The sequence below is a fragment of the Motacilla alba genome, chromosome 17 (genome assembly GCF_015832195.1).
Source record: "Motacilla alba alba isolate MOTALB_02 chromosome 17, Motacilla_alba_V1.0_pri, whole genome shotgun sequence".
Taxonomy (NCBI): Eukaryota; Metazoa; Chordata; class Aves; order Passeriformes; family Motacillidae; genus Motacilla; species Motacilla alba.
The window spans coordinates 8,784,502-8,799,432 of NC_052032.1; the positions used below are offsets into that span (position 1 = coordinate 8,784,502).

The 14,931-nt window shown below is 51.0% G+C and overlaps 1 protein-coding gene across 2 annotated transcripts in view; it reads right to left on the bottom strand.

Annotated features, from left to right (window-relative positions):
• The window catches only part of GPSM1 (G protein signaling modulator 1), a 65,491-nt gene extending 56,718 nt beyond the window's left edge, over positions 1 to 8,773 (bottom strand). For both annotated transcript variants that reach the window (XM_038156047.1, XM_038156046.1), the window contains exon 1: positions 8,650 to 8,773. In XM_038156047.1, the coding sequence (XP_038011975.1) occupies positions 8,650 to 8,708 (59 nt within the window). In that variant the 5' untranslated portion in view covers positions 8,709 to 8,773. The remainder of the gene's footprint in view (positions 1 to 8,649) is intronic.
• Between the last annotated feature and the right edge of the window lie 6,158 nt (positions 8,774 to 14,931).

The following is a 14,931-nucleotide window of genomic DNA, read 5'->3' on the forward strand; positions in this document are numbered from 1 at the left end:
CCTCAAAGCCCTGGCAGCTCCTGCCCATCCCAAATCCTTCCTGCCCGACTGGAACTACAGATTTGGGCTTTTCTCCCTCCATCTTTCACCATACCCCAAAAGACAACCACCCCCAAGGCAGGGCAGCTCCACTCGCTCCCACAATTGAACTTGCAGGATTTTCTGACAGTGAACAGTGCTCTGTGTCCCTCTCTCCTTTTTAAATTAACTGCTTTCTTCTCAAAGCCTGAGAGTGGAGTCACAGGTGCCTGAGCACTCAGGGCTGTTCTGCTTTCCTCAAGCCCTGGCTCTGGGCTCTTCTCAGTGACCAGAGCCCAGGGCCACCCAGGCTGCTCCTTCTCCAGTGTTCCCTTTGCAAGGGACACCTTGTAAACAGGCAGAGCCTGGAATTTAATTCACCAGCTGATAACTTCCTCCTAAACAACTTTCTGCTCCCTGTTAGAACAGCAGAGCCACTGTAATTTCGCGTGACACCAGTGCTGCAGTGCCCAGCAGGGCTCAGTGAAGGACAAAGCCAAGGTCTCCAATTCACAATTAGCACAATTATCCTCACTGTGACGTGGGTAAGGAAGTGCTGAAGGAAAGGAGTGGGAGTCAGGACATTCAGCTCCCAGTTTTACCACCTCTGTTCTCTTTCACCCTGAAGGCTATATACAATTTCCCACCCTTGAAAACAGGAACAGTATTTCCCAGAAAAGCTGCAAGAAAATACTGGTGTTTACCATGCACTCTGAAGCCCTGGAACGGATGCAACCCTGCCAGGATCCACTCAGCACCATCACACAAACCATGAAGAACAGTAATTAACAAATAGCCCCAGAGAGATGAGGATTAATCAGCACTTCCCAGCTCTCAGGCATGAACGGATATTCCACAGATGGAGTGCACAAAGAGCCACCTCAACTCTGCAGCGTGGATCACAGAAGAAACTTCTCCCACAACTAACTCATTTGGGCTGAAGCTGCTCCAGAGCACAGCAAAATGCAGCAATTCACACCCAAGTGCCCAAGGAGGCACCGCCAGGCACAGGTGAAGACTCAAATGGCACCTGCTGTGACATCCCCCAGAGCAAACACACCCAGTGCTCTGCAAAACCACAGCAGCATCAGGAAAGTCCCAGAAACAGAACTGGGAAGGCACTTGGTCCAGCAAACCTCTCTGTTCTACCTGGAAATACACATTTGTGCAGCTCTGTTCATCAGGGCATGCAGGAAACTCCACCACACACAGGGACCACTGTCCCAGCAGTGGGGGAGGGCTTCCCCCGGGGAACTCAGCTCAACTACAACTCAACTACTCATTATTTGTGCTGCCCGATGGCAAAGCTGATCTCCTCTGCTGCAATCCTACAAGAGAAGCCAATCCTCCCAGGGACAGGCTGCAGATCACTCTGGCTGTCCCAATCCTCCCAGGGACAGGCTGCAGATCACTCTGGCTGTCCCAATCCTCCCAGGGACAGGCTGCAGATCACTTTGGCTCTCCCAATCCTCCCAGGGACAGGCTGCAGATCAAGCAATCTGTCCCAAACCCCATCACAGATCAGCAGCTGGACCTGCAGCCACAGCACCCAGGAAAGAACTCCCTTTCTCAGGAGCCAGCTCTGCTCCCTGGCAGCCAGAAAGTGTGAGGGGAACAGAGCAGGGTGCCCAGGGCAGGAAGGGAGCCCTGCCAGCCCCTGGGTGCTCAGAGCAGCCTCCAGCAGTCATCCTGTGCAGCTCAGAGCCAGCTGCAGACAGAACTGACAGCTCCCAGCCCTGCCCATGCATTTTTAAAAGCAGCTTCCAAGACAAAACATCTGCTCCCAGGTGGAGCATGAAACAGCTCTTCCACTGAGCTGTGTTATTAGTGTTTTTCTCATTTAAGTCCTTTTTCTTGGCCTTTCTCTTGCATTAGCCCCTAACTCCCAGCGAGGAGCCCCTCTGGCTGCTCCAGAGGGTGGAAGAGCAAAGGGTAACAGAAAAGCTTGAGGGGAGCCAAGACAATCCAATATTCCTCTTCCAAAAATCCCTCCAGGGGTAGCAGCTGCACAGAGCTATGGTTCACAGCAGAAGGTGAAGCTTCTTTGGATGGATCCTGTCTCATCTCAGAGTCAGAAAGGAAACACCTGTGGTTCCAGCGCCTGCCATCCTCGGGCAAAATCCTCTTGCTGAAAGCAAACTGGGAATACATTTTTAAGCTATTTACTCCTACCCTGGAGGCACTGAACAGACAGCAGCACCACTTTCCAAATGATCAGTTCAGGGGTTTGTTGCTGCTCCAGCATCCAGGGCCTTGCAGAAGGTCTTCTTATCCCTTCCACTGAAATAAGGAAGGGCAGATAGCAGTGAGGTGCTTCAGCAGATTCTTGTCCCCCCTTTTCCAGGCTTCAGTGGGACAGGGATCCCTCAGGCACTTCCAGGACCAGGCCATTACATTGCTTTGGGTTTGGCTGCCCACTTTGAAGGCTCTCAGTCCCATGCCTCAGATCCAGCTCTAAACAGAGCCTGTCTCTGCCCCTCTCCTCAGGGAGCAGAGGTCATGGCTATTGTCCTCAACCAGCCCTGTTAATTTTATCTCAGGAGAAGCGAGTTAAGTGACTTAAGTACAGAGCTGTGCTGCAAATTGCTCATTTAATATTGCCCTTGAAACTGCACTGTAATGATAATTTTTCACTTCCTTCCCTAGGCAGTTGCATAACATTGCTGGGCATTGTTTAGAGAGCTCCAAAGCTGAGGCAGCCGTGTCCCTTTCACCCTCTCCTCACCCAGCATTGGCAGGGATGTTGACTTTCTCCTTGTGTGGGGGGGGGTTTTGGCTTTTTTTTTTCCCATTCTATTAGCTTATTACATTAAACAACAGATGGATGTGACTCTGAATGCAAATAGCCTTCCAGCAAAATGATTCCTATTTTCTTCAGCTTTCAGTGGAAAAAAAAAATCCCATTTATACCAGTTAAATCTAAGCCAATTAGAAAGTCAGATCTGTCAAATAACATTTAATTAAATGTATCTTTAGGGAGGGAGCAGCTTGGTCAATGAAAAGCTTTCTCACTGACAATATAAATAGCCCAGGCCCAGAATTCAACAGCCCCACTTTGTGGTTGGGATACTCAGCCTGTGTGCCCAGAGCAGCAGGAATTTGGGTTTCATGGCTTTGGCTGGCAAAGGACTTTCTAAGAGGGAAGTGGAATTCTGGAAGCTGGGCTGGCTGATGGAAGGGGCACAGAGAGCAGGACTGGGATGGGAGGGACAGCACCAGATACACCTGAGAGCAATTTGGAGATAAAATTGCTCTTCAAGCAGAGGAGCATCAAGAGTTAAGTAAAATCCCTCTCTCCACTTTCAGAAACTTGCTGCTGGTGGCTTCTTGCAGTGTAAGACCTGACAGAGCTCAAACCTGTTCTTCAAGCAAGTCTGGACACCACCTCGAGAGCAAAACCATGAGACAGCAAGAAATCCACATACCACAACAGAAATACAGTTTGTGTTCTCCAGCACCAAAGTCTGATCTGCTGGAGAGGAGGCAAGAGAGCACAGAGGGGAAAACAGGAACATGAGAGCTGGGGAGATGGGGCTTGGGACAGAGCAGCATCTGCTCTGTGGGGAGCTCAAAGCAAAGACAGCAGGGACAGAGCTGTGTCCTGGGGATGTGCTAAAGCAGCACAGATGAAGGGAGCCACAACTAGAAGTGCCTGGATCCAGGACACAGGCCAGGCTCAGGGCAGGTGGCAGCAGGGTGGGCCTGCAGGGACCCCCTGCCTCACTCCAGCTCCAAGCACAGAGAGGCAGAGGTGGGAATGTCAGCCCTCAGGGCACACCGGAGCCCTCCTGCTTCAACAGGAACACACAGACACTCCACAGGTCTGAACCCAGGCAGGATCTTCCATCCTGAGGAACTTCCTTTAACAAACCAAGCCATTCTATCACTGCCAGCCCCTAAAAACATCCCCTCCTATCTGCCTCCCGAAGATGCTCCCTCCAAGCCTGAGGCCTGGATCAGAGGAGAGAAGTTGATTCCCCAGACTTTTACCAGCATTTCCAATTTTAAGCCTTTCTGCTTCTGGCTATGGCTTTGTTCATCCTCAAGGCACCACCAAGACAAGGCTTTCCCCTGTGGTTTATGTAATATATCAGGAGAAAATCCAATGTCTCGGACCCTCATCCCCGAGCTGGAGGAGGGGAATGCCAAGGGAGCTGTGCAGCCTGTTCCTGTCCCCAGTCACCAGAGTGGGCATGGTCCAGCTGCATTTGGCTCAAGAGAGGAAGAACCAAAAAGGAAATCACTCTTCTATAACAAATCACTCTTCTATAACAAATCACTCTTCTATAACAAATCAATTTCTCAGCTTTCATAACACGTTTTCATCCTTCGGTGTAACAGGCACTGCTTCCCCTAACTTTGAAAATAAGGGGCAGCAGATCCCTAATTGGCCACATCCTCCAGGAAAACAGGAATTAATCACACACAGGATTTTCCTGTGCCATAAGCAGCTCATGCTGTGGTATCAGCCAGAGCTCTGACAGGACCCACCACTCATGGGGTGAACAGAACTGCTGCACCAGTCACCAGGATCCCAACACCAATCTCCTGCTACAGGAACTCTTTCCAGTGTCCCTCCTCTCCTGCAGGCCGAGAGCTCCTGGAGACACCTTCCCAGGAGAGAAGCAGCCAGTGACCAATGCAACAGGCAGCAAAAGGCACCTCAGCAGCTGGGCATGGAGCTCTGGGTAGCACAGCTCCCTCCTGCCCCACAGCCAACGTTCCAGGTGGGACGGGTGACAGCTGCTTCCAGACCCAGCTCTGGTGTGATTATTAACATTTATCTCACAGAAAACTGCCTTTGAGGGGTGTCCTCAGGCCGCAGCCAAGTCACAAACTGATTTGACTTCAGCTGATTCAGAGGCAAACTTGGAATGACCACAAACACGTGGCCAAGGCACAGCATTCTCTTTCTGGTCTGCCGGGCACAAACACCCCGTACAAGGCACGGGGTTTGGGGATCAAGCATCCAGAGGCACTGCTGGCACCCAGGAGAGGCACAGCAAGCAGCACCTGGATCAGGGAAGTGCAAGGCAGCTCAGGAGAGGGCAGAGCATCAGCTCAGCTCCGTTTACATGTGCACACAGCCCAGCCAATGCCCCGAGGACAAGAAGTGTGGCAGCAGCACCTGCAGGGCAGAGGCAAAGCAGGACCACTCTGTGCCAGGCACAAAGCACAGCCCCGTCCCACAGGAGACCAGGGGCAGCAGGGACACAGCTGCTCTCCCCACATGCCACAAAATGAAACAGAAGAACCAAAAAAGAATACCCCAAATCCTGGGGAAACCTGCAAAGCACCAAGCCCCAGGCCCAGGTGTGCCCAGCAGGATCCCTCTCCCTGCTGAGGTGGACACTCAATGTCCTGCCCGGCTCCACTTTGGGATGCCTACATGACACACCAGTGCTGAAAGGACAAGTGAGAGGTTCAGAACATCCCAAGACAGATGTCAACAAAGCCAACACTGCCTGCTAAGCTATCATGTAATTTTTGCTCAGGCCAGCTATTATGCAGCACAGCTATTTTAGAAATGTTTGTCCTGTTTTGCACATCCTTCTGCCTGGTGGAAACTGCCAACAGAAGAAAAATCAGAATCTTTCAGAAACCTCTGAACCAGCATTCAGAAATGTAAAAAGCAATTTCAAGTTTAATCTACAGAGTAAACAGAGACCAAGTGGTCATTCCCAGCTTTCTGGTAGTGCACCTGAGCCCTTCCCCAATCCCACAGAGAAAGCTGACTGCACTTTGCCAAACCCAGCACTGCTGCTGGTGCTAATTTTCACCTCAGGCAGATACAATTAAATACCACCTCTTGGAAAGAAAATAGCTGTCAGCCTTATCTAAAGTCCAGATTCAGAAGTTGTGCGAGTTTACTTTACAAGAACTGGGGAAAATACCACGTATTTCATGGCATTGTTATCCCTTGGTGACACACAAAACAAGGAACAAATCCACCCCAGAAGTGGATTTTCTCCCCAATTTGCTTTGCAAACCCCAGTTTACTCTGCCTCAACCACCAGGCTGAGTTGTGCCCTCTCACTGCCTTCCGTGTCAGAAGGCCAGCAATTTCTGCATCCCATTTTTCCCATCAGAAGAGGAGGAAGGAGCCTCCTCTCCCCGAGCTCTGTGGTGCTCAGAGCAGTCTCTAATTGCCCGATGCACATTCAGCTCAGGTCCTCACCCTGGTGACACTAATGAGTGAGATGGGGACTGTTTGTGACACAATCAAGGAAAGTTTGTAAACATCACAAAAGCCAGGAGTGCTTTGGAAAACAGACACTGCAGGAGAGCAGAGAGCAAGGGAAGGGAAAGGTGTGCTTTTATCTGAGTTCTCAGGGCAGATTAATTCATTTCTGGACTGACTGCAGCATTGTCTACTGTTCTTCCTGTGTGGGATCGATAACCTCTCCATGATGTCAGTGCAGGACAGGGAGGGTCTCCCCAGGACGTGTCCATGTCTCCCTCCCAGACCCAGAATCTCCAGAGTAGCCTTTTCAAACAAGGGCCCAAATCCAGGGGAGCTCTCTGGGCAATGGTGGATGTGTCCCCAGCACGAGCTTGTCACTGTCCACAGTCCAGGGGACCCATTGGATGGATTTGGTGCTTCCTACACCTTCAAAATCAGCCAGCCAGCACAAAAGGGCAGGTCAGAGCACCTGGAGCAGTGGAGAAGAGCAGGACAGCTGCTGCCAGCAGGCATTTCACAGCTCCAACAAGCCCTATTCTGCCCAACAAGTCCTCAGAGGTTACACACAGCTGAATTAATGCACTTGAATTAATACCAGCCCAAAACCCCAGGTAAAGCAGTAATTCAGGCTCACATAGAACTTGTCCAGCTCAAATTTGAGGGGCACAATCACAGAACTGGACAATTCCAGCAAGCGCCAGCAGTGACCTCACACCAGGAGCTGACCCCACAGACACACCAGCCCTGCAGAGTCACACCTTCCAAAGCCCCGGGCTTCCAACAAGTCCTGCCTGAAACTCCACAGTTCTCTGTAGCAAACGGCATCAGAAACGTGAGCAAATGCAGTCACAGAGCTGCACAGGGCAGGAACACCCCGGGTTTTGGTGTATGACTGCTGTAGCAAGTTTTAGCTCCAGTCTCTGTAAATAGAGATGTTTGGCCCAGTCAGCACCCGGATTATTTGCTGCCAGCAGAACAGAGCACATGCCTTTGTTTAGGAGGGGTTGAATTTAGGGAACCACTAAAGGAGGCAATAAAATGAACAAACACTTTCATTTTTGGTATGTTTCTCCACACCTCACCCTGTTTCCTAGAAGGAAAATATCTTCCCCAGCTCTGCTGCCTGCACAGGTACCTTCTGCAGTTCTTACACCTCAACGCTCCCAGGCAAAAAGAAAACCCCACATATTAAGGTTTTAGTAGCAGTTACTGGATTTTCAGTCCCAGTCACCTGAGATTCCACCCATCACACCAGACAGAGCCACTGAATTCACCCTCAAGTTTCTGCACTGCAACAAAAGTGAAATTACGGAAGAAACTAAGTTACCACTTATTTTGCAGGGCGGTAGGGACAGAGGCTCCACCAGCACTTGTTTTCAAGGCCTAAAAGGCACAGCAGAGACTTGTAAAACCACATGCCCTGCCAGAGCCACCCAGAAAAGCCACAGGAAAATGCTTCCCATTTCTGTTCCCCAGCAGCTGGGAGCAGAGCTCATGTGCAGGCACACATTTGTGATAAGCAGCCTCCTGCTAAAATTTCCTTTGCAAAAGTAACCAAAATCCACTCCCTGAAAAGTTTCCATGAAAAACAACGAGAAGGAAAGAAGCAGCCCAAGTCTGGTTAAAATCCAGCAGGTTTCTCCCCAGCTCTAGCTCCCTCAGAGTAGGCAGAGCAATGATATTAACTCTGCTGCCTCCTTATCCCTGGAGTTACTCTACAACGCAACAGAACCAAGAAACACCTGCTGCCCACCCTAATGAACCAACACTCATTAAAGCAGACAACCCACTAGCTGCCGTGCTAATTACTGCAGAGCCTGCAAAGAGAATTGGTGAGAAGCTACTGTATCCCATACACTTGAAGCATTCTTGGCTTTTTTAGCCTCTCGTCCAGCCACTGCACCACCTCCACTTCAGACTGCTAGAGGAGAAATGAAACACCATGGTGAACAGCATGAACCACGCTGTAAGGCCTCAAAGTCACTCATTCAGTCTTCTTCGGGTGTCGTGTTTTCCAGTTTCGCTCTAAATGAAGAGAATGAGCCTTGCCACGAACGCCAAACAACCTGGAGCTATTCCCCCACCCCCAGCCCTGTGTAAATTGTTCTAAAGCTGAGACTCGAAGTCTCTGCAGCGCGACCAGGAGCCTCCCATGCGAATACCGGGGAGCCTCGAGCATCACCCTCCCCGGCGGAGGAGCCGCCTGGCAGTGCCAAGGAGCCGCCCGGAGCCCGGGGGCTGCCCCGCGGAGGGAGCGCCGCGTCCTTCCCGGCTCCCCTCGGGCAGCATCCCCAGCGTGCAACAGCCCCGGGCTGCCGCCGCCGGAGCGCTCCCGCCGCCCGCTCCCGGGGCTCGGGGCTGGGCACAGCGGCGGGGCCGGGCTGTCCCCGGGGCTGGCGGCTCGGGGCCGGGCTGTCCCCGCTCCGGGCCGCCGCCGCCCCGCTCACCTGCAGTGGAAGCGCCGAGCGGCGGAGCCGGGGCTGTCCCCGCCGGGCGGGCTCGCCATGGGCGCCGGCCCCGCGGCGGGGAGCGGGCAGCGGAGTATGGCAGCGCCGGGAAGTGATGCACCGAGCAAAGAAACTCGCGGGCAGGCCCCTCCTCCGGCTGATGTCACCCGGCCTGCCTCCCTCCCGCCCGCCCGGCACGGCGGGTCCCGCCGCGGGACGGGAGCGCCGACCCGGACACGGCATCCCCCGGGCTGGCAGAGCCCCCCTGTGCCCCCGGGACATCCCCCCCGGGACATTCTCCCCCCGGGGACATCCCCGGCAGTGCCTCAGCGCTCACCTGGGAGCGGCCCCGGACGCTTCACCTGCGCGTTATGGCCGGGAAAGCGGAGCAGCACCGCTGGTTCCTGCCCGGCTGGAGCTCTGGAAAGCCGTAACGAGCCTCGGGTTCGGCTTGGCCATAGCCCTTTTGTCTTCGAAAGTGTCCGCACCTGGAGGCAGGCAGGATGGGCAGCTGGGACCAGGCAGGACCTGGCAGGGCTGTGCCACAGCCACAGAGCGAAGTCTGGCTGCTCTCTGTGCTAGTGAGGAATCCCCCGGGAAAAGGGATTTTCCCTCCAGCCCACAGCAGTTTCTTTCAGTTAACTACGTCCTGTTGGAACTAGGGGCCTTAAATATTTCTTTCCACCCAGCCACCTAGAGAAGGATGCAGGTCATCTTCAAGCACTGCGTCCAGCTCCCTCTGTTCTCCAAGGCTTGAGATGCTCCTGGAAAAGTTAGGGAGTTGGTCACTCAGCAGAAACCTGGCTGAAAGTTAGGGCTGCTTACCCAGCAACAGCAAATTAAACGTCATTATCATCACAGACCCACCCCCAAATAAGCACAGCTCTAAACTGAGGCTTTCCCTGGGTTCCAGCAGCTTGCTCTGCACACACAGAGCCCTCTGGTCGGTGGGAATCCAGAGCCATGCCTGTTTACTGCCTCTTTCACCCTGGGGACCTGCTGAAAACCCCTCTCAGGAGTAAACCCAGATCCTGCTCAGGAAAGAACATCATCAATAACACCCCACTAGCAAACCACAAAAGCCTCTTTCCCAAGAGCTAATTGATTGGGCATTTAAATTGGAAACAAAACCCCATAAACAAACCTGTGTCTGTGTCTCAGCTTAGGAATAGTCTCAATTCTGTAGAAAAACCACAGCAGAGAAAGCTGAAAGCATCCTGCTGAGAGCTGTCTCCTCACCCACAGAGGTGTGGTGCTGTCCTGGGTGCCTTATTATCCCAAAAAAAAGGAACGCCCTGAGTAACCAGCCCCAGAACCCCCACTGGAAGGAGCAGGCTGGGACACTGAGCCTCACACCAGCCAGTTTTTACCCAGGTTTGTGGTTTCACTGACAGCAGCAAACATCCTGGTGCAAAGCAGCTTTTCAAAGCCATGGAAACATGGGACTGCTCAGCCATGGAACCATTTTGGCACTGCAGAGGGGATGTTTGTCCTTGCCTCTCCCTCTTCCAGACGAGGACATGAGTGCATGAGATGAAACCCAGCCTGTGCTGCTGCTGCTGCCCTTCCTCAGCCCCAGGCACTGAGGATGCCAGGCTGAGCTGGGCCCCAGCGCTGGGCTGGCATTCAGCGAGTGTGGGAAGACAGAGGAATTGCCCTTTGGAGAAACAATGCTGGAAAGGAGAGCAGAGGAAAGGAGGGAGGAGGCCAGCTTCCATTTTGGGCTCCAGCCAGTTCCCTGGTGTTCCACAGAGCTCTGGGCAAGCGGGTCACCCCCACGTTAATGACACAGGAATGGCTCGGGCACATTCCAGGCCTGGGTTGTGCAGGAGGTCAGGCTGAGATGAGGGTAATGGTCCCCTCTGGCCTTCAAACTCATGAATTTGCAATGGATAATTTATCATCTGACAAACTCAGCTTCTCTTTCTTCTCCTACAAGTGGCAAATAGGTCACAATAGATTTGAATTCATCAGATGAAATAATTCAATTACTTTGCTGTGGGTTGGGTTTGGTTAACCCTACATGTTCATGCCAAGAAGCTCCTTGCAAGCACTTGGACCTCGGCCACAGCTCAGATCCATTGCTCAGCTGCAATGAAACAGGAAAATGACAAGAGTAGAGAGAGAAAGAAACCCCAGTGCTTCAGAAATGCCACTAATTCCTCTGGTGAACTGTGTGCTCATGTGCTGGGAAGGACCCCGAGCAATTAGAGAGGCTCCAGATGAATGTGACAAGTGTGACCTACCAGAGAAAGGCATGAGAATTGATTTGTTCGGTGCAGATAAGATCAAGAAGTGGAGCAGGAATCTTTAGCTGTTAAAAGGGCTGCTGCAGAATGGAAAAAAGGAGGAGTGGATCCTGAAGAACAGGGCAGGGTACAACACAGCCGGGCCAGAATCCAGCAAAGGCAAGGCAGGGTTCATTTTCCTTTGACCTTACACACCCCTGCACCTCCAGCATCTTTTTCTGCAATCTTAAAGCTCAAAATCTTGTTCCTCCCTGTTCCTGGCTGTCCCTACACCTTCACTTACAAACAGGCAGAATCCCAGCTCTAAGCAACAGGATCCTTAAGACTTCCTGGGTAATTTTTAACATTTCTTTTATAAATTGCCACATTTCCTTCCACTTGGAAGAGACAGCTTTGAGAGCAGGAAGGCACAGAAAGCTCAAGGGAAGACAGAGAGACAGAAGTCAACAGTAAATTTTACCCATCAGCTAAGAATTGCCAGGACATGGGAACATCCCTCTGCTGCCTCCATGTCTTCATCATCCAGACACACCAGAGCCAGGCACTCCCTCCAAAACACAAAGATTTATCTTAATTAGCACGGCAGCTCTCCTGCAGCTCACTGAATGGATTGCTGGGGGCCTCTGCTGGGGTTTGTGTGCAAGAAGAGCTCTGCAATTCAGGCTCCGAAGCTGACAGACCCCAGCTGAAATCACAGCAGAACTGGCACTGTAATTGTCGTCTCTTTCTGGCAGCAGCTGTGATTAATCACCAGACTTTGCACTGGCTTTTTTTTTTTCTTTTTCCCAAGCTGGCAGGTTCCAAAAGCACCTTGCTATTGTCCTGCATTCCATTTTCTAAATCCCTCTAAACATTGCCTGCAAGGAAGTTCTGGGTTTGAACCAGCCTAAAAAAGAACCACACAGCAAAATTGAAGAAACTTCATCTTGGCTTATATCAGTTTCACAGCTGTGAATTTATATGGAGATAAACTTCTCTTGGAGGAAGTTTGCACCTGTTTTAAAAACAAAATACCCCAGTGGATGTAGCTTCCTTTGCGTGCAGGAGATGAGAGCTCACAGTGGGTATTTTCCAGCTGGATCCAGCTCTTGCCCAGCACACAGAGCTGGAGGGGAGGGGACGATGTGCAGCCTTGGCCAGGGCTGCTCTCCTGTGGAACATCACTGTTGGTGCTGCCTCATGCCAGTTTGTAAAGTGGAGATAACAAAATAACTTCTACCCATCCCTCCTGGGGAAAGAACAATGGCTGGAGATCTCTAATGTGTCACTGAGCAGTGAGCACAGGAGCTTGAATCAGCCTGACAGCAGTGTGAGGATGGGTGAGAGAGGAGCTGGCTTTATGAAAGAAAAAAGGAATAATAAAAATGCCCCTGGAGGGTCTGAGGGCTGGTGTGCAAATGGGGGCCACACACGGCCTGTCTGAAGCAGGAACGTTTGCCTTGGCTTTGGGGTTTTCATAAAGCATAATTACATGAGTTGCAACAACATCCTCCTCAGAGGAGCCCAGAGTGGGGAGGGAGCAGGGATGGGTTTCAGCAGGAGTGCTTAGCTATTCCTTTAGTTAAAACAACAAATTAAGAACAAGGTTCAATGTCTGTGCTTGGGGAACAGAAGCCTCCATGCTGCTGAAAGATTGAACAGGTCTAAATAAAACTGCTGTGCCACACAGTTGTTTTTTCAGGAGCTGGAAAGAAATTACAGTTTTCAAGGGCTTTTACAATCCTTCCTTGCACTGAGTCTGATCCTAAGGCAACAAAACTCCTCTGATCAGAGGGAAGGACTCAGTGAGGAACCATTATTTTATCTCCAAAGTAGAAGCACAAAAGGTTATTACAATCTGCAGATAACCTGTAATAGAGACTCGCAGCCAGGAATATTATTCATACCTGAAATAAAGAGGATCATCTGAGAGTGAAGAGTTGTTTTGCTGACTGTGATTGTCTCTTTTAAAAACCTCTTGGAGCACAGACATTCAGGAAAAGCTCTGAGTAACGAGCTCCTCTGAATAATTCAGCTGTGTGCAGGCACTCCTGAACCAGCCCCAACTGCTGAGCACAGAGGGGCTCAGGAGAGCTCAGCTGCCCAGTTTAGGGGTGGATGAGCTGGATCCAAGCCCTTCCCAGAACCTGGGCAGGGACATAGCCAGTGAGCTCTCACCTTTCCTTTCCTGCCCACCCCTCTCTGCTGGTCCAGCATTGAAAACACTCATCAAGACCTCAGTGATTCCCACAAGTTCCATCCCCTCGTGTTTGGGTGCACCTGAGGATCTGGCCTTTGCTTTGTGCATATTTATACATCCTTTGTCTCTGATGTCCCTGAATTTCCTTTTCATTAATGCTCCTCTGGGCCTCAGAGGAGACAAACAAAGCGACAGAGCTCATCCGCTTCCTTCAGCCTTCAGGCTTGGCTGCAAATGCTTCATTAAATAAATAGCAAGAGACTCTTAAAATGTCCTTGCTCCCAGCCTCGTGGAGAGTTTGATGAGATGGAGCCCCGTGGGCTGGCACTGACCTGCTGGGGAGATGGGGATGTTTTTGGCAGGGCCAGAAGGGACTGTCCTGATGCCTTTGTGCTACTGTCATGTGTGCCTTGGATCCACCACCCAGCAGCTCCTCCTCCCCTGAAATCCTGCTCTGCCTCAGAGCAGAATGACTCTGCAGGGTGCCTGGGAAGGCTTTTGAACTCAGCCAGGTTCAAGCACGGGAGCTGATGCTGTGGCAGAGTTCTGCCTCGTGCCAACCTCCTCTGTGCCCCAGCATCTCCTCTCTGGTGCAGCTTCCTAAGGACCTCACCCTGGCACCCAGTGGTGTCTGCAGCAAGCTGGACATCCTCGAGGAACATTTCTGCTTCTTTCTCATCCCTTGGTGAATTCCCACCCCTTCTCAGTGCCTGGGAGCAGCTCTTCTGCTCCTGCAGCAGAATTCAACAGCCTGGTGGTGCCTCTTCCAAGAGAGCTTCCACCAAGAACCCAGCGGGGTGCTGGGAGGCTCTCTTGGGGCTCACCAGAAATATGTTGGATTTTTCTGACCTTGGAAGCCCTGATGGCAGCACCAGGGAGCTCTTCTTGGAGGCACCTTATCAAAGCTCTATTGCTCAGACAAATATCCCAGAGCTCAGTCATGATCAGTTTCTATTTACAATGTTGGCAGTGGATTTGTTTAACCAACTTCAATTTCCAAGAGTCAACAGACAAAACCCCAATTTCTTCTGCTGGAAGTCTGGGAAAACCTCCTGTTGGCATTGACTGAAATGAAGAGTTATATTGTGTTAAGAATTGAAAGCCCAGAGGGGGAAATAAACATTTTCACCTTTGAAGGGGGCTTTATTTCCTTTTAAGTTGTAACTGTTGGTACTGACATTAATTACAAGCATGTTTGGATTTGTTTTTAAACAGACTGTCAATATTTGCAGCGTAATTTCATTATTTAGTCAAGCTTCTGCAAGTGCTTTCCAAACACTCAGAGTGGAACTTGTTTCTGTGCAGCTCCCAACAATTCAGTGAACCAGAGGCAGGCAGAGCAGAAGTTGCTGCTGAAGTGACACTGTCACCAACCACAAGGTCACCAAGGCCCCTGCAGCAGAGCCCCTCCTGTCCCCAAACCAGCACGTGGTGGCAGGAAGCACATTCTGGTTATCACCAAAACTGCATCAAACCACAGGCTCGGGTCTGAACCCATCGAGTTTCTAATCAGCAATGAAAGGCAGTGCAAAAATACCACCATTTATAGCTCAGCTCTGCTCAATTATCCACATTTTTCTACATTTCTTCTCAGTTTATCCACATTTTCTTACATTTCTTCTACATTTGAAGGTAAGGCTGTTCTTAGCATTCCAGTTGAATATTAGGATAATATTTTAGCAACATTAAGCAGCATAAAAGTAATAATTTTCATTTCTATTTATCGGTTATAAAAGTAATAATTCTCGTTTTAGGACTGGTAACTGGCAGACACCATTAATGCTGATTTTTTGAGCAAATAGCAGAACACAAGGAAAGTTTCAAAGGCCCAAAAAAAATCCTTCCCTGGGAGAG